Raw genomic sequence first — 25,401 nt, forward strand, 5'->3', positions numbered from 1 at the left:
ACCCCCTGGCTCAGCCAAGGCTTCATCCAGAGCCCAGTGGCAGGGGGCAGGAAGGTCCCCAGCTTCTAGGTGGTCCTGCAGAGCCCCTGGCCCTAGATAAATGTGAAATTGAACAAGTTCTTTGGGATGTATTTGAGAAAGAATGGCAAATCCCTAAGGATGCTGGGTTTTACTACCAGAGGATTTGTATTTTTGGAAGCATTTGCTGTTTGTGGCCTTAGACTGATAGCACACAGGTCAGCACCCTGGCCGTGGCCTCTGACCTGGTCCTAGGCGTTAAGCTTCTGCCCCCCCGGGGATTGTCCTCTGGACAGGGTCTCCCTGAGAAGGAGCCAGCTCCACAGTTGGCGCAGTGTCTCATCATTCGTGCACTTGACCTTTGTCCACCACACTCTGTGCCTTCCAGACTCCTTTCTGAGCTTTTTGGCCTGGCCTTCCCAGCCAGATGCCATTCCCACTGTGCCCATCTCTGCAGGTTGGGCAGTCTTTCCTCCATAAAATTATTGACAGGACTTTGTGGTCTCACCCCTGGGCCCTAGAATTCAGTCATTCTTTTGGATCCTGGGTAGTGTGACCTGGATCCTGCCCAGCACCCCTCCTAGTGCCGGGGGTCCGCCATGTGTTTGTAGGGAGGCCAGGGATTCCTGTGCCTCCATTGGGAGAGGAAGCCTGAGACTAAAGGGAGTCAGGAGTGACCCGAGGTCCTATAGCCAAGTGCAAGGATCAGCATGGGAGACCCAAGCTTGGAGGATCCCAGGCACCAAGAGGACAGGTCACTGGTGAATTAGGAGGGAAGACAGGCCCTGGGCCCGAGCCCTCCTGGACCTTCGGTCTGCTGTCTAGCCACCTCTTGGTCTCCCCACAGGGAGTGGCTAGGTCCCTAGCCTGGGAACCTGGGAATTTTGATATGAGGGTTTCTTTCTCTTTGGGGGATACTACATGATAGAGGGCAGACACAGAAAGGAGACCTAGGGGCCTCTCCACCAGGCTCTTGAGACTTCTCTGGTCAGAACCCCAGGGGTATAGGCTTTTTCCTTTGGGAGTCTAGCTGTCCCATCTTGCTTCGGCTGCAGCTGCAGGGACCACTCCCCGACCTGGCCCAGTCCAGGCAGCACAGGAGGCTTAGGCTCGCTTGCCCTTGGTGTCCCCTGCCCTCATTGCCAGGGGCCTGACCCTGCCAGTGCTGAATTTAGTTCCCACTTCTGACTAGCTCAGCCTCCCCAAGGTCTGGGGATCCATGCGTGCCCCTTCCCCTCAGCATCACAAAAACAATGAAGAAATGCATGTTTTCTTTTAAATGTTATTCACTTACCATTATTCCAGCTGTCGTGTACATTGTAAAACAAGTTTTAAAAGGCTGAAGTAAACCTGATTTGGTTATTGAAAATATTTTATTTACAAGTGATACAGTTCCCTTTTTGTTCCCTATTATTACTCTAAGATTATTAATAATGATATTAATTAATTAATAACTAATAATGATATTGGTGATGAGAACTGTCAGTCTGAAGTGCTTCCATTCTTTTTGAAGATTTTGTTTTCACACTTTGCTCCGAGGATCCCAAAGCCTGGTTCTCATTTTATTTTAGTTCCGTGCCTGATCTTAATGATTGTAGCAGTTGAATATTATGCCTCATAAAAATAACCTGGCTCTAAATGGAGCCAGCACATCATTGATGGGGCCTCCTAAACTGCTCCTTTTGTAATCCCCTCCACTCATCATGCAAAAGGCCTTTGTCCAACTTCATCATCTTTCTTGATGTCAGTTTTCCTCGTGTTTTTAAGAAATAGGTTCAGAACTCCCTGAAACTCTTCATATGGACAGTTTTTAAATGATTAGAAAAATTTCCAAGTTTTTGACATATACAGATAAAAGATTTGTTTAAAATAAATTTTCTTTGATATCTTTTGTTTCTACATCACGTTTGCCTCCCCCTATATTCCTTCTTTCCCCTCCTCCCAGAGGAGACAGTCGTTCCTGTCTCGTTAGCATCCCAGAGGCGGCGAGGAGGCCTGGCCCCGTGCAGGGTCCTCCGCTTAGAGAGGCCAGGAAGGCTGATGCCTGAGCAGTGGCTACCTGAGCCAGCCGCTAAAGACACCATTGGTCACTCGGGAGAGGAGAGTCAAAGAGGAGGACCTGAGAGGCTGGGATCCCTTCTGCAGAAAGAAACAGGAACAAAAGGAAGAGGGATGGGTTTGGATGGGTTTGCTCTGCTTCCTTGTATATGGCAGAAGAATTCCTAATGAGAAGTTTGCTTAGTTCATCCTGCTGCCTCAGCAGCCACCAGATGACCCGGCAGAAATTTTGTCTGAGTAAATGTCCTCCTTAAACATCTTCTGGTCCACAAGTGAGCACAGTCCACCTCCACATAAGGTCTGACATAGGGAAAGCAGTGAGACTCTCAGCTCCATATTCTTTAAGCTGCCTTGAAGGTCCCCAAGGCAGGATCAGGCTGCTGCAGCTCAATGTGGGCTCAGGGAGCTTGCAAATCACCAAAAGGCCCAGACTTTTGCTGTCTGAGAGGCCTCGGAGGGGCGAGAAAAGAGCTCAGCAAAATGAAAGGAAAAGCCCAAAGCTTCCCATCCTCCAGCCCTGTGAGTAGCAGCATTGTTGGATGTCACCACCATTCAGTCAATGGGCTGCATAAAGGAATCTCTGGATCACAAAGAAAAGTGTATTCCTGGCACCAGGAGTGGTAGAATTGGTGAGGGAAGATTTTCATTTATAATGATTACATGAAACTTTCAGTGTTTAAAGTAATGTAAACCCTCAGTATCTATAAAAGTAAACCAGAAAACTCATCTGCTTTGCATTGCCGCCGTTTTAATATATCTAGGATCTGAATGAAGTCATATGAGATTGTATGAGCTAGCTCCAAGTAAACTTTTTTCACTGGTAGCCCCATAAAGATGCAGCGTTTCGATGGTGTCTTTCAGAATGATGTTCCCGGGATGCTGGCCTACAGTCTCAAGCTTTGTATGTCTCTAATGCAGAATAAGCAGTTCCGTAATAGAGTCCTAAGAGTTCTGGTTAAAATTTACATGAATTTGGAGAAGCCGGACTTCATCAATGTTTGCCAGGTGAGAGATCGTTTTTACCTCTCTGTTCTCGGCTGTATTGAAAGCCAACGTGCCCTTTGGCCTGTAGTGGATTGGAAGGTCTCCCAGTGTCCATGATTGGGCATTGCTAATTCTCTAATGATTGTTATTGTATTGTACAGCCGAAACTGAAACATCCTAATCTTGTCTGCTTTCTTTAAAGGTTAAAGTTATTGACTTTTTTCTTGATCTTGAGAACCACAGGCACATTTGGTTGTGTTGCCGTTATAGCTCGCTGCATATGATCACAGAAAAAGCAATTGGTGGCCCCTGTTGTCTCCATAGCCAACGTGAAAGAAGTGACTTTTGCTTTTTTGATAATAGCAGTCTCTTCTGCTAGTATAGACAGGAGGTGCTCATGTGCTTTAATCTAGGAATTTAAAGCCCAATTGGCCCATGTTTTTGTATGAAAAAAATAAATCTAAGTTAGATGGAAGCAGGGGAGACATGGAGTAATCACGGGGCTACCACAGAAAATTTCATTTAAGCAAAATGGCGAGTAATCTCTTTAGGTGATCTTGGTGCCAGAGTGGGTGGTGAGAGAGAACCACAGACAAGCAGCTGCCCCGTAGGTGGCATCTAATTTTATTCCTGGAAAATAAGCTTTTTTGGATGCTTCCTTTTAATGTGTTCTTAAAGGCACCTTTTTCAAGGGCCTTTTGATATTGTCAACTCTTGGGTTGCTTCGTTAGGTATTAAGGCAGAAAAGGAACAATAGGACTTGGACCTGGGAACTGGTGTAGACTGGGCCAGGTAGCTCTAAGCCAGGGCAGGCAGCTTGAATGCTCTTTCTCTGCAGACCTTTTGTCATTGAGAGGTTGAATGACTTTCTTTGGAACCCTAGGCCAGCTCTTTTTAACTGTTTCAGAATGCCCACACTGTTGAGATAGACAAAGAATTTACATTCTTCAGAGTCTGCCTTCTCCCCAGTTTTGAGGCTTTAGGGTAGAACAAGGGGAAAGCTTCCCAGAAGGATCGGGTTTGAGTATGGCTCCTGTTGATTCGTGGCTCAAGTTTGCTTTTATCCTGTTAAGTTTCTCGTTTCTTTTCTTTCTGCCATTTTAGTGCTTGATTTTCTTAGATGATCCTCAGGCTGTGAGTGACATCTTGGAGAAACTGGTCAAAGAAGACAACCTCCTCATGGCATATCAGATCTGCTTTGACCTCTATGAGAGCGCCAGCCAGCAGTTCCTGTCCTCCGTCATCCAGAACCTCCGTACTGTCGGCACCCCCATCGCTTCAGTGCCTGGCTCTACCAATACAGGGACTGTGCCTGGGGCTGAGAAAGAGAGGTAGGAATGTGCAGAGGGCCACAGGCAGTGGGGGAGCTCTGGGTGAGGTGTAAAACTCTTCACCCAGAGGGAACCTGCTGACAGTGTCTGGTTCGGCTCCCATCTCCCCTAAGGGCTCTTGGCCTTCCTGAGAAGTCAGGAGGCAGTGACAACCTGTGTTGTGATTGAAGCAGAGTGATACCAGGTGGCGAGCTACATACAATAGCAAGTTGTTTATGTGGTCTTCGTACACAGTATATACTTAGCACATGCCCAGTATTATTTTGGTTACATAAAGGTAAGAGGGTATAAAAGAGAGAAAGAACTTGGAATAAATTTTTCCGCCATTCTCAGAGTCCTACCTCATCACTTTTCTATTAGGACAGTATATTTTAATCAACCCAGCGTGGGGACTCTAGAAAGCACAGTAAGTTTTATCCCCTCAACTTGGGAGCTCTGAAAAACAGGACACAACAGGAATGGGCCCTGATGCTTGCTCTGTTTAGGGATGCTAACGAGGTACAGGAGGTCATTCACCACATACTGCTCTGACTTATTGATATGTCCAGGGTGTGGTTCAGCCTTCTTTAGAATATAAGGGAGAAGGCAGTGTGGATGGAACTGGGGCAACAGGGGGCTCATTTATTTACTTGCCTATCTACTAATTGATTAATTAGTTAATATATCTATTTATGTTCCTTTTATTTTTTCCCCTTTTTTTCTGATTTTACATGTACATTAATTTTTAAAATACACATTTCTTTATGAATCATTTTGGGAGAGAAAAATCAGAACAAAAGGAAAAAATTGAAAGAAAAAGAAAAAATGAACATAGCATGTTATTGATTTACATTCAGTCTTAATAGTTCTCTCTCTGAATGCAGATGCATTTTCTTTTTAAAGTTTATTGGAATTGCCTGGGATCACTGAACCATTGAGCAGAACTTAGCTTTTCATAGTTTATCACACAATCTTGCTGTTACTGTGTACAATATATTCCTGGTTCTGTTTGTTTCGCTCAGCATCAGTTCACCTAAATCTTTCCAGGACTTTCTATAATTAGCTTGTTCATCATTTTTATAGAATAATAATATTCCATTACTTTCATATACCACAACTTATTCAGCCATTCTCCAATTGATAAGCATCTACTTATTTTCCAATTTTTGGCCACCACAAAAAGAGCTGTTTAGAGCCGTTTTCCCAAGCTTGATTCTGTGAGGCAGAAGGGAACTCTGAGCCTGCTGAGTTGACAGAAGAATCTCTTGCAAATTGGAGAATTAGAGGGACTAAACCTCCCAAGATCACCTAGTCAGAAGCAAAACTACCTAGTCCCAGGACTGCCTTTCCCACAGTGGGAAAATGGAGATTGGGAGGTGGTCCTGATGGAGGTCAGCCATGACTTCTGTAAATGGTAGTCATAAGGGAAGAGCCCATTTGGAAAACAGTTATTGACCACATATTAAATTTCCCCATTCTAACTCTCTGCATTCCTTTTATTAAATTGCTATTATCAATTCCTTTTCTCCTTTCTGTCATTGTTTAAATAGGTGAGGTTTGTTTATAGTTATTTGCTAAAAAGGCTTGATTTCTAGTCCTGCCTTTGTCATTTATTGGCCTTGTGACTCTGGCTGGGCAAACCAGCCTCTCTGACTGTTAGTCTACTTATCTGGAAAATGATTTAATAATGAGTATTCTGCCTTGTAGGATGAGTGGGAGTGAAGTGTCTTATAGAAAGTGAAACTGATGAGTGTATAGAACAGGACCAGGAAAACACTGTATACAGCAACAGCAAGATTGTGTGATGATCAATTATGACACACAGAGACCGAATGAGGATTGAAGCATACTGTTTTTACCTTTTTTTTTCTTTCTCTCTTTCTCTTTCTTTCTCATGGTTTTTCCTTTTTGTTCTAGTTTTTCTCTCCCCACATGACTCATATGAAAATATGTAAAAATAAAGAAAGATCGAATGTTACGTATAACTTGAAAAAACAAAATTTTAAATTAATAAAAATGTAAAGCCAGTTAATTATAATTATAAGCTCTCTTCTCTTCCCTGCAGCCTTCAAACACACTTTTTTATCCTAAGATTTCAGAACTGACCACAGTCTCATTATATAGACTCCTGGAGCTCTCACATCTGCTCTATCCTAATGGAACACTTGCTTCCTATCTTCTTCAGTGATTCGGGCAGTAGAGTCTCGTTTTTTAAGACATGTCAGATGTGTCTTGTACACTTGGTATTATGATTTACGGGAGTGTTCCTTTTCTCTTTGTCCCTTTCTTCTTTGTTTATTGGATTTTCAGATGAGTGACTTGTTACTCTATCCTTTCTTTCAGTGAGAGTATGGAAACAGATGAAAAACCAAGCCACACATTTGCTGGGAAGTCCCCGGAAGTGGTGAGTATTTTTTCTGAGACATTAGATTGGATGGAAAGAGCATTATTTATGAAATTGTCTCCCATGCTCTGTGCCTTCAGTAGATCTCTTAAGTGCTAGATAATTTGTGTGGAGGAATGTTATGTTTTTACAAGTAGACATACAGCATGATTCTGGACCCACCAGAAGATTGGGTCTGTTTCCTTGCAGAGAAGAGATTTATACATAATCCACAGGTTACATTGCAAAGTGACAACTCCCTGGGAGGTGACGAAACACTGAAATATGGCTGTTGGTTTGGGGGTCTGAGTGGGAGGGGGATAATGTTTTGGTGCAGGTGCCATTCAGGGAACACCTTCTAGACTGAGGTAAATCTTAGAAGCCAATGGAAGTGTCCCACTTAACCTTCATTCTCAGAGAGAACCAAAATGATATCACCATGATAGAGCCAAGGTACAATGTGTCCAATTGTGGCCAGTCAGACCAAAATGAGCACAATAGTCCCTGTGAACATTTGGGTGGAGATGTCCCCAAATTTGCACATCTCGTGTTTCTTTTGAGCTATTTAATAACCTGTAGGGGAAGTGGAGATGGACAGAAAACCAAAGATGGCTGCAGATACATGATGCAGATTCTGTGAATATTCTATAGTATTTAGATAAATCAGCAGAGCAGTAATGAACGTAGTTATTAGGGATGGCTAAGCACAGCTCTGCCAGAGTATGTCTGAGAATCTGCAGGAAAAGAGCAATAAGCTATTAAGGTACCCAAAGAAGGACCACAAGTATTAGACTTTCCACATCGACCAGTCTTCAGAGGTGTTCAGGAGCCACCTTGTCCAAAGGTGCCAGGAAGCTCCCAAGTCAATGTTCTAATAAACTTTTCTATTCTACCTAGACCGTTTGAACAGCCAGAGTTGTTTCAGCTTGGAGGCAAATAGTGTACAAATGGGATTCCCAGAAGTGGGCCTCCTACACTGTCTATAATTTCACCTTTTGACTCTGTAATTGGTTCCCCTGGATCTCCTTAGATAGGGATGGATTTTTGGAAATGTCTGAATATCAAGAGGGTGCACGAAGAACAGGATGAAGATGCGGAGATTGTTTTGTTTTAAGATGGAATATCTGAGAATATCTTATATAAAAGAAAGTATGAATATAACAATGTCATAGATACTGGTTAGTGAAAAGAGATTAAGGGAAAAAATTAACAGTTGAGCTTTGTCGTTGTCAGCTGATAGGAAAGCCCTAATAATGAAGGGATTTTGAGACTTTAAAACTGCATAAGGTAATCTGCAACACATATTAATAATGTGCTGGTTGTGCCCATGACAGGGATGTGAGAGTACCCAAAGAATGTGGAATGGAAAAAAGGGTGACTTGGATCTGGGAGATGAGTTAGAGAGGCCTTATCACAGGACAGACGGCATTCCCATTGAGTCCTCTCTCATATATAATAAATTCAGTAAAACAAAATCATCTCCTGGCTGTATCTGAAAATGTGCTTCCTTCCATTCCTAGTCCTGAAAGTGTCTGCGTAGTAGTGGGTGGTGGGTCTCATCTTTGGTCTTCTGGACCGTTATTGTAGTCCTTTAATCACTTGTGGTTTGGGTCACTTCAATCTGTACCAGGTCCTGCAGGTTTCTCCCAGGTTTTTCAGGATTCTTCCCTTTCATCATTTCTTTTAATGTTGTACTAAATCCCTCTCTTGGCTCTTCTAACTCTCCTCTGGTCCATACCACCCAGAATTGTTTAAGATGATCTCTCCCACCATTTCTCACAGCACAGTACTGTTCTGTCTCATTCATACGCCACTGTTTGTCAGCCATTCCCCAGCTAACATCATCTCTTAGATTTTAGTTCTTGACGTCTTTTTTCCCTTTCTTTATAATCAGGGAATTTGTTTTGCCTGTGACCATTCCCTCACGTTTAATGTCCCTCGCTTCTGATCCTTGCTTATTCCCTGTTGAGTTTGGTGTATTTCTACACTGAACTGTGGGTGCATGTGTTTGTATGTACAGGGCACCCAGAGTGCCCAGCCTGAGTCAACAAGGCTCCTCTCCAAGTTCAAATCCAGCCTCAGACACTTCCCAGCTGTGTGACTCCAGGCAAGTCACTTAGACTATTTGCCTTAGTTTCCTCATCTGTCAAATGATCCGGAGAAAGAAATACCAAAGCATCCCAGCATCTACCAAGAAAGCCCCAAGGGGAATCACAGGGAGTCGGACCCGACTGAAATGACCCAACAACAGGGTGTTCAACCTCCTTTATTTCATATAATGAGGTCCATCTGATTTCCAGGAGCTCTTCCACTCCTTCCTCTTTGTATGATCTTCTCACACTCCCCAATTTTGAGAAACAGCAGAATTCCCCACTGCTTCTCTTTTCTATAGAAGATTTGTTCACTTTTTACCCTCCCTTCTTTCTTTCCTCTTCAGGCCCTCAGAACAGAACTAGCCCATCTCCTCCTTTACCCCCAATACTGGGATCTCTGCTCTTAAAAAATTTCACTCAATAGGTAGATTTTTGAAGAGATAGTTTGTGAAAGGAGACATGAATCATCTCCCCCTATTAGAGTGTTAGCGCTGTATCATCAGATAGCTCCTTCTAATTGCTCAGTTTCAAAGTTTTTCTGAATTCGTGTTTGTATTTAAAAATTCCAGCTCAGTTCTTGGTCTTTTCATCAGAAGTGCTCACAAGAATTTTATTTCATTGGCAATTTATTCCACTTCCAGCCTCACCCCTGATAAGATTATATTTAGCTTTTCTGGCTTAGTTACTCTTAGTTGTAAAACTGTCTCCTATCTTGGAATATTATGTTTCAGATTCTCATCTTTTTTAGAATAGAAGCTGCCTGGGCTCTTGGGATCCTCACTGTTGCTCCCTTTTATTTGACTCCTTTCTGCACACTTGCAATATTTTGTCTTTGATAGGGTAGATCTTCGTTTTGGCTTTTACAGTTCCTGGGGTTTTTCTTTTTGGGTTTCTTTCATGAGGTGATTGTTGGAGTCTTTCTAAATCTACTTGGCCTGGTAGGGTGGAACCAAGGTTAGAGAATTATATTAATGGTCACAACTCAGCTGAATTCTCTCTATATTCCCCTCCGTATAACTTTAAAATAAGGCCTCAGATCAAATTTTGCAGTGGCAGAGCCAACAAATAGAGTGAGACATTTTTTCTGACCTAAGGAAAAATTAGAATCAGCAGGAGAGGTCACTGCTACCGGATTGGAGGCTTGAATGTACCTCATGTATTTGGTGGTAGCAATTCCAACAGCAGTTTTGGGTGCTCTCAGTCCAAGACAGAAAGGGGACCAGATAGAGATCACAGGGGATCCTTTGTTGGCCCTGGGTGCAGCTGGTACTGATTGGCAGTCTTATCGCCCAAATACAGTCTAGGTTGCAGGTCCGGGGGAGAGGTGTGTTTGTGATGGGTCACAGGGGGAGCAGAGGCGCTAGTTGTAGTTCTGAGGCAGAGGAGTGCTAGTGTTTGCGGCTGGAAGAGGGCTGGTCACAGTACCAGGGCCAGGAGGAGGACTTTCTTGAGTAAATCCCAGACCGCAGACCAGCAGAGTAGTGACCACACCCCTCCCAAGCTTGCCCTGCCTTAGGAGCACCTCTAGAATTAGTTCTGAAAATAGCATCGCTGGTAAAGCTGAAGCTTGGGACATTGTTTTCCCATCCCCAGGTGAGCAGAGCCTAATTTTAAAGTTCAAAATCAGGAAATGGGCTGGAAAATATGAGCAAAAGGCAAAAAAAGGATCTGGAGTATGGTTGGGGTGGAGGGGGGAGACCAGAAGACAAAATCAGAAAACAACAATGTGACGATAACTACAGCCAAAGCCTTAAAGAACTTGACACAAGCCAACATGAATTCCTGGAAGAGTTAATGGTGAGAGTAGTAGAAGAAAAATTAGCAAAAGAAATGAGAATAATGCAAGAAAATTATGGAAAGAGAATGAACAGTTTGGTAAAAGAGGCAGGAAAACTCACTGAAGAAAAGACCACCATAAAGTAAGAAGCAGAATAGAATAGGTCAATAGAAAAAGAAATACAGAAGCCCACTGAAGAAATAATTCTTTAAAAATTAGAATTGGGCGTTTGAAAGCTAAAGACTCCATGTGACGTCAAGAAGCAATCAAAGACAAAAAGAATGGGGGAAAAAAGATGCAAATGTAAAATATATCATTGGAAAAACAACCGATCTGGGATACAGATCAAGAGAGATAATTTTAAAATTATTGGACTCCCAGAAAAACACGATCAATAAAAGGGGCTAGACAGCAGCTGCAAGAATGCCCTGATATGTTGGTCCAGAGGGCAGAATTGCTTTGGTGGGTGGGTGGTATCATTCTCAGAGGACCAAAGTGCATTACTGTGTTTTGGGTTCAGTGCTCTGGACTTTTAGAGTCTCCTTTTGCATCTCAGAACCCCAGTGTTCTGATCTGCTCGGTGCAATACCACTCTGAGGCTTCCAAAGTCCGGGCCCTTTCTGCCCACTCTGAGCCTTTCTTAGAGGGAAGGGGAAGGGTGTCTCTAGTCATGCTGGGAGTTTGGCAGCAGCCCTCTTTCCTCGTGCCTGAGATTGATTCTCTGTATTTCTGGGAATAGAAGGAGTCGCTTAGTGTTTCTCATTGAATATCCTGATCACTATTGATTGTGGTATGAATTTCAAGTTTTTGCTGGAGCTAAGAGTGCAGGAGCTGGACAGGAAGCCCTCTAGGCTGGGAACATTTCTGTTCTTACAGCTCTCTCCTGTCTGTCTTTGACCACTTTGGGATATAAGCCTTGTGAGATAGAGTCAGGCCATCTTGCTGGAGGTGGGGGATGAGCCATCTGTACTCTGAGGTTTAACACATGGTGCTTCTTCCCCTGTGGTGGGGTCAGTCTGTAGGAATCCCTAGCTGGGCTGATGGTACTTCCTGTGGTCATTGTATTGGAGGCTCAAGGGTAGAGGAAGGTGCGGTCTCCATCACCCATTTCCTTTCTTTCTACAGAATCCAGAACCCAAGGACCAGATATCAAAAATGATTAAAATTTTAAGTGGTGAAATGGCGATTGAGTTACATCTTCAGTTTTTAATACGGAATAATAACACAGACCTCATGATTCTAAAAAACACTAAGGTAGGAAATATCATGTGATTCTCCTTGGAAACCATGTTTTCTTTTAGATGCCTTTCTGTGTTAAATGTCATATATCACTCCTGAGCCCCGAGATGAGTATGTTTCATAAGAGTGAAGATTAGGCTGCTGAATAGTTGCTGTCCAGTCACCTTGCTCCTTTAAAAGCATTTTCTTTTCTTTTTTTTTTTGTTATGAATTTAGTGATCTGCAGTGACATAAAAATACTAATGGTCCATATGCACAGAATGATGTGAACATGTGATGTTCTGTTATAATTAGTCATTTTTTCAAAAGTACTTTGCTTTTTTATCATCACCCTAATAATGAATGTAATAAAACTTCATTAATTTGAACAAATTACAGTGGGAGAACAACCTAAATTCATGAAAATGTAAAGAAAAAGATTCTTTTATTAAATGCCTGACTCATAGTGTTCTTCACGTTGAATGTTGTTTGGTGTGCTTGTTCTTGAAAAGTTATATGTGTAAGTATGGTGTTGTTTTCCTATTTTGCTTCCAATTTTAGAGACTGCTTTATTTTTACCTCTGCTTACCCTTTGGCAGTGTTTCTTACGTTAGCTTTCATTTTTACTGTCTGTGCTCTTTCACAGTGATCACATAAATAATCAAAGGAGAGGCCACTGTTTAAACAGCCCGTCTATAATTGGGAAGAACTGCTTTCATTTACAGTCTCTTAGCTGAATTCATTCTTTTTTATTTCCCATCTTTTCTTAAAGCTGGCCACGCATGCCTAAACCAGCTTCTCACCCACATCCTCTGGGAGTGACATTACCGAGTCCCTTCATAGTAATAACTTGTTCATCCAGGGGTTATTTTTGGAGAATTGAATTTTTGCCTCTGAGGACTCATGCATGTATTTGTCCTGATATATTAGTCATAGTCGGAGTGTTTAAATATTTGAGGACTTCTGGGGTGGTTCATTGGCCTTCCTTCACCTGAGGCTTCCAGGTGATCTATGGCATTGATCTATGACATGTGACATGTAGTCCTTAGGTTTCTCTGACAACGTGTAAATTTATAATTGTTGATTATTGGCTTATAGCCAGCCATCCTGAACGGTAGGAAACACGGCTTGTTAGCCTTGGCTGGATGGCCTTTCACCTTGTGAATAGGCTTTCTCCTTCTGGGCCATCATCTCAGTTTAGGGATCCTTTCCCTTTTTTATGCCACAGGTCCCTCTGGTTGAAACCTTCCTTTCTCTAAATAATGTTTTTAAACACATGAAATAAAACGCAAAGGATTACTAAGGAAACCAGTAATATTGAAGTGCAGTTAGCTAAATGTTATGGCAGTTTAAAAATATTATATGATTGCAAGAAGTAATACAACCTCTGGCTTTAACTAAAGTCAAGGGACTTTGTAATGGGTCAGAATAGGTTAACTGGGGACCAAAATTTAATTTTGCTTTGTTTTGATGCCTTGTGCATATTTTTTGATGACGAGGCAGCGAGTTAGAAATGCGCAATTATGGCTTACAGTCCTGGGTTTGTCATCTTTAGACATTTCCTCCCTGAATTAGAAGGGGGGGAGGGTCTGTTCTCTGGACAGTCAGGTTGTCTGAGATCCTGACTATGGACTATGACTAATCTCTTTGAGCCTCAGTTTCCTCACTTGCAAAATAGACATAAAGATGTCCCCTTCCCTCATAGGATAGTGATGAAAGTGCTTTGCAAACCTTAAAAGTAATTATAACTACAAAATAATTATTTCACATCATAATTAATATACTCAGCTCTGATGTTCAAAAAAATTTCCATTTTCTAAACCATCTGGCTCATTTGGTCAAAGAAATGTTTTTCCCCCTTTTGCTGTTTGTTGACTGTCCTGGATAAAGCTCTGGCTTTGCCTTTCTAGGATGCGGTGAGGAATTCCGTATGTCACACGGCCACAGTCATAGCCAACTCGTTCATGCACTGTGGGACGACCAGTGACCAGTTCCTTAGGTAAATATGGGAACCTGACTCTGCTGTGTTTGTTGGAGGGACAAAAAAAAGGAGACGAACAAAAGCTGCTTATTGTATGTTTGAAAACCCATTTGAATTATTGGCTCTTAAATTATGAGACTCTCATATGCTGATGGGGTTGAGTTTATCTGTAAAGGAATCATGTGATGTTTTCTCTGTCATGAAAACACAACCCTCCATGAAGCGTGAATTGAATAGTACCATTTGAGGTCGTGACTGTGACCTCCAGGGTGACATGACATGTGGTAAAATAAATACTTAGTGAAGGACGCCAGAGTCTGTCCTGATGACTGAATTGTTGTTGGATGTTTATCCTAAGCACAAGATTGCAACTGCAGAGTAGGAGATGAACAGCCTGTTCCCAAATGCAGGGGATAAAATAGCAAGCTTTGACTCAAGGATCTGAGTTTATGATTCTTGGAAAGGAAAATGACACTTTTGCAGACTGGAGTTTCCTTGGGAGCCATTTTGTTGGGGTTTTCTCTCTCTCTTTTTGTGAAGCAAATTAGGTTAACATAGCTACAGGGGTGTAAAGTGATTGAGGTTACATTTGAACTCGGGTCCTCCTGACTTCAGGACCGAGGCTCTATCCTCTACGCCGCTGAGAGCCGCTTTCCAATGGCCCTGAACTTGGCTTGAACAAATCTCTCTAAATCTGTGTTTCAGCCAACATTACTGACTTTTCTTTTTTTTCTGCAGAGATAATTTGGAGTGGCTCGCCAGAGCCACGAACTGGGCAAAGTTTACTGCAACTGCCAGCCTGGGTGTGATTCATAAGGTAACTGCAGGCTGGGAAATAATCTCCAACAGCTGTTCTTCAGGTTTTCTGCTTGAGAATGCACATGAAGCAGATTTGAGTTAGTTACCCACACAGTTTGGAACTGCTAAAGGCCCCAGGAGACCTCTGGGCGCCAGAAGTGTTTGTGGTAGGCTCCAGTCCTTAGGGAATAGCTTCCCTTCGTTCTCTCCACAGATCCATCCATCAGAAAGAGTAGTCTGCCAGAGAATAGTATTTTCATCTGTTTTGTGTTAAACTCTCCAAACAAACATGTGTTAAGTGCCTACTGTATGCCGGGCGTGAGCCAGGAGCTCAGAATTTGAAAGGGCTCACCCTGAGACAGCTCCTGTTTGATGTCCTTTCCAAACTTTGCCCCACTTTTTTGCCTTAGCTAGTAAATAGCCTGCCTTTCTGGCCTTTCCATCTCCTCCCGGCAGAAGATGCCTAAGGGTGGCACATGGGTAGCACGGAGCAGCATCTGCCAGAGCGAAGTCGCTCTGTTTGATCTCACCAAGCAGCCTGGACTTACCACCCTTTGGTTGGCATCCTCCATGTCTGGGAGCTCGATTACAGCTCTGGGGCCGGTGCCATGCCAAGGGTTCTCTTCCTGCCAGGCTCTGTGGGATTGCAGGACTCACTGGTACATGTTCCGCAGCAAGCTCAGCAGAAGGACAGGAATTCCCCTCATTAGGGGGCCATGCACATCGTGAGGAAGCATTGGGGGTATCCCATTTAGGTTCAGTCAGAGCTTGCCAGCAGTAGGGGTGAGGTGTGATACACATTCGTGCACTAGGAGCTCATCCCCAGGGAGACTGAGAGAGGCATTTCTATTTGGTGGGCATCTGGGAAAGCTGCATGGTGGGCATGATGGCCTTGAAGGATAGGAGAAATCTCATTGGCAGTAGCATGAGAGAGAGGAGCGATAACCAGGAACCATCTGTATAAAGCTCCAAGGTTGGCAAAGTCCTTATGAGCAGTCAGTGTCAGTCTGCCTCCCCCTTTTTGAAGGGTCTGGAGAGGAAACATCCATTTGGAGAATGTTTGGGAGTATCATCAGGTGGAAATTCCTCCTCAAATCCAGGGCCAGGGAAATGTTTGTTTTAGCTTAACTTCTCTGTCCCCTTTTAACTGGAATTGAAAACTGTGCAATTAATGACAACGAAATGTTTCCCTTTTTGCCTTAAGGACTGTGAGCTGGTCAGCTCCAGGAGCCCCTCCTTCTGCAGATCTGCTCTCTTGTCTTTCAAGAGGATTTGCAGCATTTTGGTTTTTGGTTATTTGGTTATAATTTAGTTTTCACTGGGTTGAGTTTTGGGTGTCTCTGCCCTTCAAGTCCTTGGTTTTTGTCATCATGCTCTCCATTGAACTCTGGGTCTGGGGATAGGGATAAGGTACCAGATAAAGCCTCTGAACTCTTGGAAAATTCTCTACAGATCTCCTTTTCCCAAGAAGATGAAGGCCTATTTCCTTACTCCAAAGCTGGGTCAAGATGAGAAAACTGGCATAGCGTGAAGAAAGTTTGGGAAAGTAGTGAGACAGAAACAATATCCAGGCACACTGGAACCTCAGGAGTCTCCCTGAAAAGCACTCCCGTCTTTATTTGTAGAGAAAAGTTTTAAAGAAGGAAACTTTTATTTTTGGCCTCCACATTGGTGAAAAGGTTCTTTATTAGATCTTAGAACATTTTGTGCTCCACTTAATGCATATCATATAGTCTCGATTTGTGCTCTGAGTGAGAGGCTCGGGCCAGAGTGCGTGGACACCCAGCCTCGAGTCACCTGGTCTTGGCTTATGAAACCTCTTGGAGTATGACTCTGAGTAAAAGCCTTAACTTCTCAGTGTCCCGGGCAACTCCCAAGAGCCGAAGTAACCCCCTGCACTGGTAAAGGGATTTGCTTTCCCAGGAATTCCCCTGCACCCATGAATTCACAGGTCCTCCCTGCCCTTCACAGCCCCAAGTCTGTATCTTAGAGCCCCTTTCAGCTTTTCATTTCTTTTGTATAGTTCTTTTAGAGTGTAGCACAGTATACTTAACATGTAGGACAAGGTGCTTATTGATGAGGATTGGTTAAATTCATGAAAAAGGGCCCCGCTTCTCCAGAATGAGCTCATTTTGCCAGATGTCAGTAATAGTAACACACTAAAATACGATGTTTTTTTCCTTATGTTTTTGTTGTTTAATTTACAGGGTCATGAGAAGGAAGCATTACAGTTAATGGCAACCTATCTCCCCAAGGACACCTCACCGGGGTCAGCCTACCAGGAGGGCGGAGGTCTCTATGCATTAGGTCTCATTCACGCCAATCATGGTGGTGACATCATTGACTACCTGCTTAACCAGCTCAAGAACGCCAGCAATGATGTGAGTACCTGAAAGCACAGGGGGTGACTGATGGCAGCTCCTTATGAACTGGTCTTAGGAAATGGAAGTTTTCAATTTCCCAGAATAGACTAACTTCCTTGTTCATGAAATTGTCAACAATGATCCTGGCGGTCTTTGTCTCTCTTATAAAACTCAAAAATTCATTTCTCATCCCTTTAACCATCAAAACAAGGCCCTGGGTAGTTTATGTGTACACGGGGATGTGTGGACACGTGGGGACACACACGTATAACTAAAAAGGGGTGTATGGGGTGGGCTTCTGGGTGCACAAAGCTACCCCTTCCTACACAGTGGAATGTATTGGCTAGAGCGCTGACCCCAAAGCAGGAACTCTTGGGTTCAAGCCCGGCCTTTGCCACACACTGGCTCTGTGACCCTCAAACAAGGCACTGGGTCTTACCATAGTGGGAAGATGCAGTTCTTATTGCTCATGAGCAGACTGAGGCCGTCAGCCAGAGCCACACAGCTAAAGATGTCTGACGCTGGACTTGCTCCAGGGCTTCCTGACTCCCTGGTAAACCCTTCCTTCATGGGACCGCAGCAACACCACGCTGCCCTTTGGCTGTGCACTTCTTAGGAAGCCGCTTTTAGTGACTCGGTCTGATTCTCTTTTCCCTTTTGGTCTGAGAGCTCTCCCTCAGGACCTGTCATTAGACTTCTAGAGTCTGACCTCCTTGGGTTTTTTGTCCATCTCACAGCATAAGCTGTTCATGTTTGTTTTAATGCCAGGGGTCTTCCGAAGGTTGGGTGAGAAGGGCCCAGTGTGAACAGAAGCTATTCTTTCCCTAGATTGTACGGCACGGTGGCAGCTTGGGCCTCGGATTGGCTGCCATGGGCACTGCCCGCCAGGATGTCTACGATCTGCTGAAAACAAATCTGTACCAGGATGATGCTGTGACAGGTGATGCATTTCTCCCCAAAGTAGCAGAGCTGGGGCTCTTAGCTGGGTGTACTTTTGAACTGATTTCAGGGGCCCCTCAAGGTTGAAATTGTTATTATTTGGATCACTAGATCTCAACATAATTGTTCTGTGCTTGCATTTGGAAATATGGTTCAGAGAGGGGTTCCCAAACTTATCCTGCTGCTCCCTGAGGTTGTTATCTAGCTCATACACAGACACTCAAGAGCACACACACACACACACACACACAACACAACCTCCTCTGAAACCAGTAACCATTAAGTCAGACCCATCGTTTCCTTAGTGTCAGGAAGTCTGGGGAGCTGCCAGGTTCTCGCCAGTGCAAATTCACCCCTTCTCAGTAGCCCCAAGCCTTCGGGTACAGTGAGGGGTGATGAGGGGCATCCCCAGAATCCCCCAGGCAGGATCCAGCTGAAGCAGGCCTGTATCTTGACTCTGAGGCCAGCTCTCTAGCGTCTCATCAGCTTCTCTACAAACTTTTAAACATTAAGGAATAAATATCTTTAATTTATTCCTCCAGTTGCATGGAAATATAACATCAAGGTGATTTCTAAATTCATTGTTCCCATTCCATTTGTATTAGAAAAGGGAAAGGATCCTTTTTCTCAGGCTCACTTTAGAGACCTGGCTAATGCCACATTGTCATGGACATACATGGCAAGGAATCTGTCTAAAATAGCCAAGGCCTAGCTGTCTCCTGGCCAGCTGGACTGGCTGGACTGGCCATGGCTGGATGGGGTTTTATTATCGTTGTCTCTTGGGATATTTTCTCGCTGGCTTGCCTTTGATGACTTAATTAAAAAGAGGGAATTTCGAAAATAGTTTAATCTCCTCAACTCAGAAAACCATATAGGCTTTGGAAGTCGTCAAAACGTAGGGTCCAATTTAAAATTAAAAGTTGAACTTGCCAGACTCGAGGATCCCGCCACAGAGATGGTCCAGCCCTTTTCTTTGTAGCAGAATGTTTGAAAAGAAAGTAGCAACAGTTAGAGGTGATGGGGGTGTTCCATCCTGGTTTTTGACGGTACCTTTTGTCTCGAGTAGTCCGTGATGCTTTGTTGAGTTGATATAAAGAATATCAGCTCTTAAATGTAAGTTACTAACAGATTGCTTCTCAATGTCCAGGAGAAGCAGCCGGCCTTGCCCTGGGCCTGGTTATGTTGGGTTCCAAAAATGCCCAGGCTATCGAGGACATGGTTGGCTACGCCCAGGAGACCCAGCACGAGAAGATCCTGCGGGGGCTGGCCGTCGGCATTGCCTTGGTGATGTACGGGAGGATGGAGGAAGCTGACGCCCTCATTGAGTCTCTGTGCCGGGATAAGGTGACAGCATCTCCTGCATCCCATGGCCTCCTTACTGTCCTTGTAGTCACCTCTCACAGGCTTTCCCGCTTTGCTGACTCGTCTTCCTCCTCTCCCCTGAGTTATTCTCCATTTAGTACTGCCTTATCTTCCCTTTGTCTTTTATCTTTTATGATAATGTACATTTGCTCCCATGAGTCCTCTGCCAAGTCTATGAATTGATTTGGATAAAAGGAGAGAATCCGTGGTTTACAAACTAGCCTCTGCAGGCTTTCTAGGGAATCCACAAATTGATCGAGGGAAGAAGGTGAATATACCTTTTAGGAAATTATAGTATTTTTTTTAGAAAATCATCTATATTATTATCATATGTCTTCTCCCTTTCCCACAAATCCACCTCTGAATCAGAAAATAAAATAGAGACAAAGTTGGTTTAACAAAACTAATCAGCCATCGGTCAGATCTGAGTGTGAGGTCCCACCCTCCTCCGCTGGGCTGGTGGCCTTTTATGAATTCATGTTGCAGACAGAGTGAGCCCAGCTTTCGGGGATGAATGAAGGACTGGTGTCTTCCCTGAGTTTTCAGCAAATACAAAGCCGTGCTCTTGTTTTTAAGTAAGAGGTTTTGCTGCTGTGTGGATGCCCTTAACCGCTCTTCCATCACGGTCTCACTTCTCGGGCTGATCTCCTCTCCTTCTACATGCTCACTCTTATCACAGGCACCTCCAAGTCAACCTCATCAGCACGGCGGTGGGCCTGCTCCTTCCTCCCCCTCACCGTCACCTCCTCTTCATCCCTTCCTTGTCTTGTTCAGGATTCAGAAGCCTCTTCCTGCTTTTTTCCTTGACATTATCCTTCCCATTTGGGAATTGTTGCCCTGGATCTGCCGGCGTCACGTGGCAATGGTCCTTCCCCCACTTTTGCCCCCATTTCTCTGAATTATTTAAACTTGTCATTTTCTCACAGTGTCACAATTCCCCATGTGAAGCAACATCACGTGATGGAGAGGTGTAGTCAGGAAAGCCAGAGTCAGATCCTGCCTTTGATAGGCCTTGGGCAAGGCTCACCCTGGGGCAGGCACGCCCCTTTTCCCTGGCACAGGCAGCTCACTGATATGATAGGTTGCCCAGCACTTGCTGTTTCAGTCGCAGGAGCTTTCTCACTAGCAGCGCCCTGGGCAAATGGCCATGGGTATGAACCTAGGAAGAAAATGACTGACACCATTTGCATACCACACAATTCTTAGCTGTTTGCCCGTCGTTGGGCACCTGCGTCCATTCTCGCTCTCTGCCATTTGGCTCTGGTGGCACGGCCTGGCTCTCCGTCCCTGCCTTCTGGGGTGCCCTGGAATGGTCTGGCTGGGCAGTTAGACTTAGGCTAATAGTTTAGTGACTGGTACTCTAGTTCCCCACTGTGTTCTCGAGTAGCTGGACCCGTTCCAGCTCCCGTGCCCAAATTCATCTTGTTCTGGCCCAAGTTGTTGGGGTGTTGTGGGATGGCGGAGCAGAGCGTGGTCAGTACCAGGTCTCCCTTATGAGGGGGGATCACAGTGAGCTTTGGGCTGAGAAAGGTGGGCTGGGGTCGTGGGGGGTGGCAGAGGAAAATGGAACAAGCATTTATCGCTCTCCCCCTTGGGCCAGGCACTGCCCTGGTACATCACAAATACCTTCCAAGGCTGGCAGCAATCGTAGATCCCGAGTAAGACAGTTGCCCAGCTAGGAAGCGTCTCAGAGCAGGTTTGGCGCAGGCTCTTCCTTCCCCCAGCCTTTCGTCTTGTCCCCTCTAGCTGCTGGCTTACCCGATGAGCTCTTCTCCCAGCCAGAGGGGGGCAGTGGCATTGATCTGATCCCCTCCGGTCCCCCCCAGGGTAGCTCCACTCTTCCACTGGCCTCCTTCTGACTTGTGGGTCCGAGTGCGCGTTTTCTCTGCCTGTGTACCAGGCTGGCCATCAGGCCCTGGCCGGACTCAGCATGGATGACAAATGGTGACTTCCTCCCCTCCCCCCTCTCAGGACCCGATCCTCCGTCGCTCTGGGATGTACACTGTGGCCATGGCTTACTGTGGATCCGGGAACAACAAGGCCATCCGGCGCCTGCTGCACGTGGCAGTAAGTACTGTGGCAGGTGGGAGTGCATGTGTCGGGGAGGGGAGGAGAGGGGAGAAGATGCATCTGTGTGCATGTACGTAGAATCTGAGAGGCACTCGTGGTCTGCAATGGAGAGAGCCTCATCCCAGGAAAGCCCCATTTACGTGAGGATCTTTCCCAATCACATTACTTTTGGTGACACGGTCTTTGCCGTCGCTTGGGGTCATATGTTTTCGTCACCTCCTTTTACCTTTCCCCGCAGGTCAGTGATGTCAACGACGATGTCCGAAGGGCTGCGGTCGAGTCCCTGGGCTTCATCCTCTTCAGGTAGGAGGCTGCCTGATTCCTACCCTTGGCTTTCACGCTCACTTACTTGGCTTTTTTATCTTCCTGGGTCACTTAAGTACACAGGAAGGGAATAAATACCTATACAATCTCTACTGTGGGCCAGCCCCTGTGCCCAGGATCTCTCAGACACTCACGACCCTGAAGAGGGAGGCGCTGTTGCTGTTCCCAGTGTAGAGATGAGACTGAGGCAGGCGGCAGTGTCCAAGACGAGCTTGGGGCCCACGTCCTCCTGAGTGGAGGCCCACAGCAGCCTCAAATGGGGGTGGATGGGGGGGGCCACACTCAGGCCCTAGGACAGCATAGCCTCTGTTTCTGGGAACATTTGTAAAGGGGAGCAGTTCTCCTGGAGGGCGAGAGTTCCACGGAGAGTGGCTTTCACGTTTCTGGTCTTAGAAACAGATGGAGACACATTCCCTTTTGCCTTGATATCTTTGCTGGATCCCTGGGGGTCCCTGTGGACCTCTCCGTGCCTGGAGAGCCGGTGCCCGGCCCCCTCTTGCCAGTTGGAGGCCCTGCTGCAGGCCAGGCTCTTCTTTTTTACGCGGTGCCCTCAGTACCCATGAATCTTGGTCTGTGGCCCCCACACTGATGGAGCTTAGAGCAGGGAGACAGCAGATGGCATGGCCTGTGCTCCTGGCAGGGGATGGATGGGGGCAAGGGGTTAGGTCTTCTTCTTCCTCCCTGGAGCCCTTGGCGCAGAACAGCACCAGTGCCCACATCAGCCTAGACATGACCCTACTTTCTGTGGGCTTCGGCTTCCCCATCAGTGGTGTTCTAGCAGGGAGCATGTCTGAGCCTGAACAAGAAGTGACCTCTGTAAGGGGGGCCCTGACAGATCAGGACAGTGAGCACTGTGGTCTCAGGGCAGAGGGGGAAGGGGCCCAAGTTTTGGTCAGGATACCTCAGAGCCAGGCTAGGCTGAGATTGCTGGGGAGGGTGGGGATGGAGTGCACCCCTGTTAGATGAGAAAAGTCAGATGTGGAGATGAATGAGGCACAGCAGGACTTCCTTTGCTCTGGACCCTGTCCTGGCAGAAGGAAAACCTGAGTAAATCGGGCATGGAGGAGAGCAAGGGCCCACTCGGGCAGAGGGTAGAGCAGAAGGGGCACATCCTGTGGGTCCGGGGCACTGAACAGGGGGAGCCGTTGCCAGTTTGGGAGCAGCCTGCTGCTGCCCATGGTGGGGGAGATGTATTTTGTAGTTAGCTTGGGAGGAGGCCTCTGGGAGAGTCACATGGGAGGTGGGACACTTTAGATGTGGGGGGAAGGGATTGCCAGAGGAGAGTTGAGAGAGCATAAGCCTTTGGGCACAGGGGCCAAGAGCAGGAAGCGAGAAAGGAAGCAGGATTCTCGGGCCAGACCTCCCACCCAAGGCAGGCCATGGTTGACTCTGCTTCAAAAGCGCTGCCTTGCGTAAAAGAAAGTCCTCAGAGTTTGGGGTCAGATCTGACTCCTGCAACTTCTCCCATGGGTCCTGGTTCCCTTGTGGAGGCAAAAGCATCCAAACCCTCTTCCTTTTTGTATTCAACTCTGAACATTTACTAAAGTCCCACCGTGGGAGAGCCAGTGAGCGAGGGATACCTATGTGTTGAGTCCTTCCTGAGGGCCAAGGGGCACAGCCCCTGCTGGGGGGTCTTGGGAAGTGATGTTTATTCTGGTTCTTAAAGGAGAGACATGAAACCCAAAAGGGTCCCAGCTTTCTGGGCTTGTTGGGGGAAGTAAAGGATGTGTGTGGGGAGGGGGGGAAGGGAGGCTTGGAGACTGAAGAAGGGATGTCCACCCAGAACGTGGGGAGCCAGTGTAAAGCAAGAGAGCCTGGGTGAGGAGCAGTCTGGCGGGGACTGAACAGGTGCATTTAGCCGGGGGAAGATCACAGGGGCAGCAGGGAAATGGGGGATCGAGAGGAGGGATTTCAGGCCTGGGTGTCTCACTGGGTGTGGGCAGAAAGAATGAGTCTTTGGGACCGCGAACTGGAGCGCAAGCACCTGGGAAGTGGGAGGACACTCGACACAGGTGGGAAGGTAGCCGCCCATTTAGGTAGGCCAAGGTTAGGGCCCAGCCCTTCCCAAGTAGATGGGCCCAGGCCACTCTTCTCCAGGGTGAGCTGGGAACCCTTCGCTGTTCGGGTACCCTCCCATGGAGTTCTCTGCCCTGAATAGGGCCCCAAATTGAAGCAGCAATGAACCCCACTGACCCCCATCTCTCCTTGTGGCTGTCGGGTTGTGGGGCTAGCAGAGCTCTGTCTTCTGCTTTCGGGGAGGTATTCCGGCTCTTTTCTAGAAAGAAAAGGAGTTTCCAGCAATTTTGTCTTAAGTTTTTACAAATTCTAGGTGAGTGGGCCGAGTGTGGCCCCAGGGCCTCCGGGAAAATGTCGGGTGCTCTCATTTTCTTCCCTGATTCTTATTTTGACACTAGACTGATGAGAGCTATTGGAGTCGTTGCTGCTTTTGGCTTTTGTAGTGTCTCTCTCTGTTTCTCTCTGTCTCTATCTTGTCTCTCTGTGTCTCTTTCTCTATTTCCTTCTCTGTGTCTCTGTCTCCCTCTTTCTCTTTCTGTCTCTCTCTCTGTTTCTCTGTCTCTATCTCTCTCTCTTTCTCTCTCTCCTTCCCTCCCTGTCAGCAGATGTCTCCCTAGAGCTGCTCTGTTCAAGGCCTTCCGATGCCAGGTCATGCTGGCGAGGTCCTGTGACCTCATTTGTCGTCAGAGGGAGGGAGCTAAGTGTGTTTCCCATAGTCTGCAGGCCCTGGCTTCCCTAGGGGATTCTCCAGGATGTTTTTCCTTCCACATATCATTGTTTGCCCTCTCCACGTGGGGAAGTTTCCATCCCGCCAGCCCAGATCTTTGGGTTTGTGTCGGCTTTTTGTCAGCTTCTAATACACAACTAAGTAATAAGTAACTTTTTTACAGTTACTTTTTTGGTTTTGTGTGTCTTCTAAAATACCTTTTTAGATAGTTGGGTTATGATTGTTCTTCTGGGCCTCTTTCATATTTATGCAATTAAATCACAAAATTTTGTTTAAGTACCTGCTGTGTGCTAAGCACTGATAGATACTAGAGATAGAGCCAGTTGTCAAATTTTTACAGTTTGTGTTTACATCTCAGAAATTGGCGATCCTAAAAATCAGGACTTGATTTGTTGTTTTATTTTTTTTAATTATACTTATTTTTGTCATGCCTTAGTGATGGAGAAAACATGAATAATCCGATTGATTTTAAAGGTGTCATGTACACATTTTTCCCCCTCTAGAAAGCTGGTTGTTAAGTATTTACCAGCACTTTCCTGTATATATCTCTGGGGGAATGGAAAGTGGAAGTAGGCTGCGGGGCATATTGTGCTGGAAAACAGCAAGATTTGGCCATGGGAGCAAATGCAAGGCTGGTGACCAGCTTTGGGCAGAAATAATGACATTAAGAAAGGAGAGTGAGCATTTTTTCCTCTTTTTGATCTGATTTTTCTTGCACAGCATAATAAGTCTGGAAATCTATTAAGAAGAATTGCACGTGTTTAACTTATATTGGATTACTTGTTATCTAGAAAGGGAGAAATTTTGGAACTCAAGGATTTTGCAAGGATGATTGTTGAAAATTATCTTTGCATATATTTTGAAAAATAGAAAGCTATTATTATTAAAAAATAAAATAAAATTCTATCATCAACAAAAAAAGAAAAAGGAGAATGAGGGGAAAAATCATGTGTTCAATTCAGAGTTTGAGATTTCTCTGG

The 25,401-nt window shown here is 45.5% G+C and overlaps 1 protein-coding gene across 1 annotated transcript in view; it reads left to right on the forward strand.

Annotated features, from left to right (window-relative positions):
- Positions 1-25,401, forward strand: part of PSMD1 (proteasome 26S subunit, non-ATPase 1) — a 99,913-nt gene that overhangs the window by 14,165 nt on the left and 60,347 nt on the right. Inside the window, exons 6-16 of the mRNA XM_051999498.1 lie at positions 2,938-3,081; positions 4,165-4,391; positions 6,714-6,774; positions 11,749-11,877; positions 13,752-13,840; positions 14,561-14,639; positions 16,828-17,001; positions 17,812-17,923; positions 19,070-19,266; positions 21,256-21,351; positions 21,593-21,657. Of these exons, the coding sequence (XP_051855458.1) occupies positions 2,938-3,081; positions 4,165-4,391; positions 6,714-6,774; positions 11,749-11,877; positions 13,752-13,840; positions 14,561-14,639; positions 16,828-17,001; positions 17,812-17,923; positions 19,070-19,266; positions 21,256-21,351; positions 21,593-21,657 (1,373 nt within the window). The remainder of the gene's footprint in view (positions 1-2,937; positions 3,082-4,164; positions 4,392-6,713; positions 6,775-11,748; positions 11,878-13,751; positions 13,841-14,560; positions 14,640-16,827; positions 17,002-17,811; positions 17,924-19,069; positions 19,267-21,255; positions 21,352-21,592; positions 21,658-25,401) is intronic.

This window comes from Antechinus flavipes, chromosome 4 (assembly GCF_016432865.1).
Source record: "Antechinus flavipes isolate AdamAnt ecotype Samford, QLD, Australia chromosome 4, AdamAnt_v2, whole genome shotgun sequence".
Taxonomy (NCBI): Eukaryota; Metazoa; Chordata; class Mammalia; order Dasyuromorphia; family Dasyuridae; genus Antechinus; species Antechinus flavipes.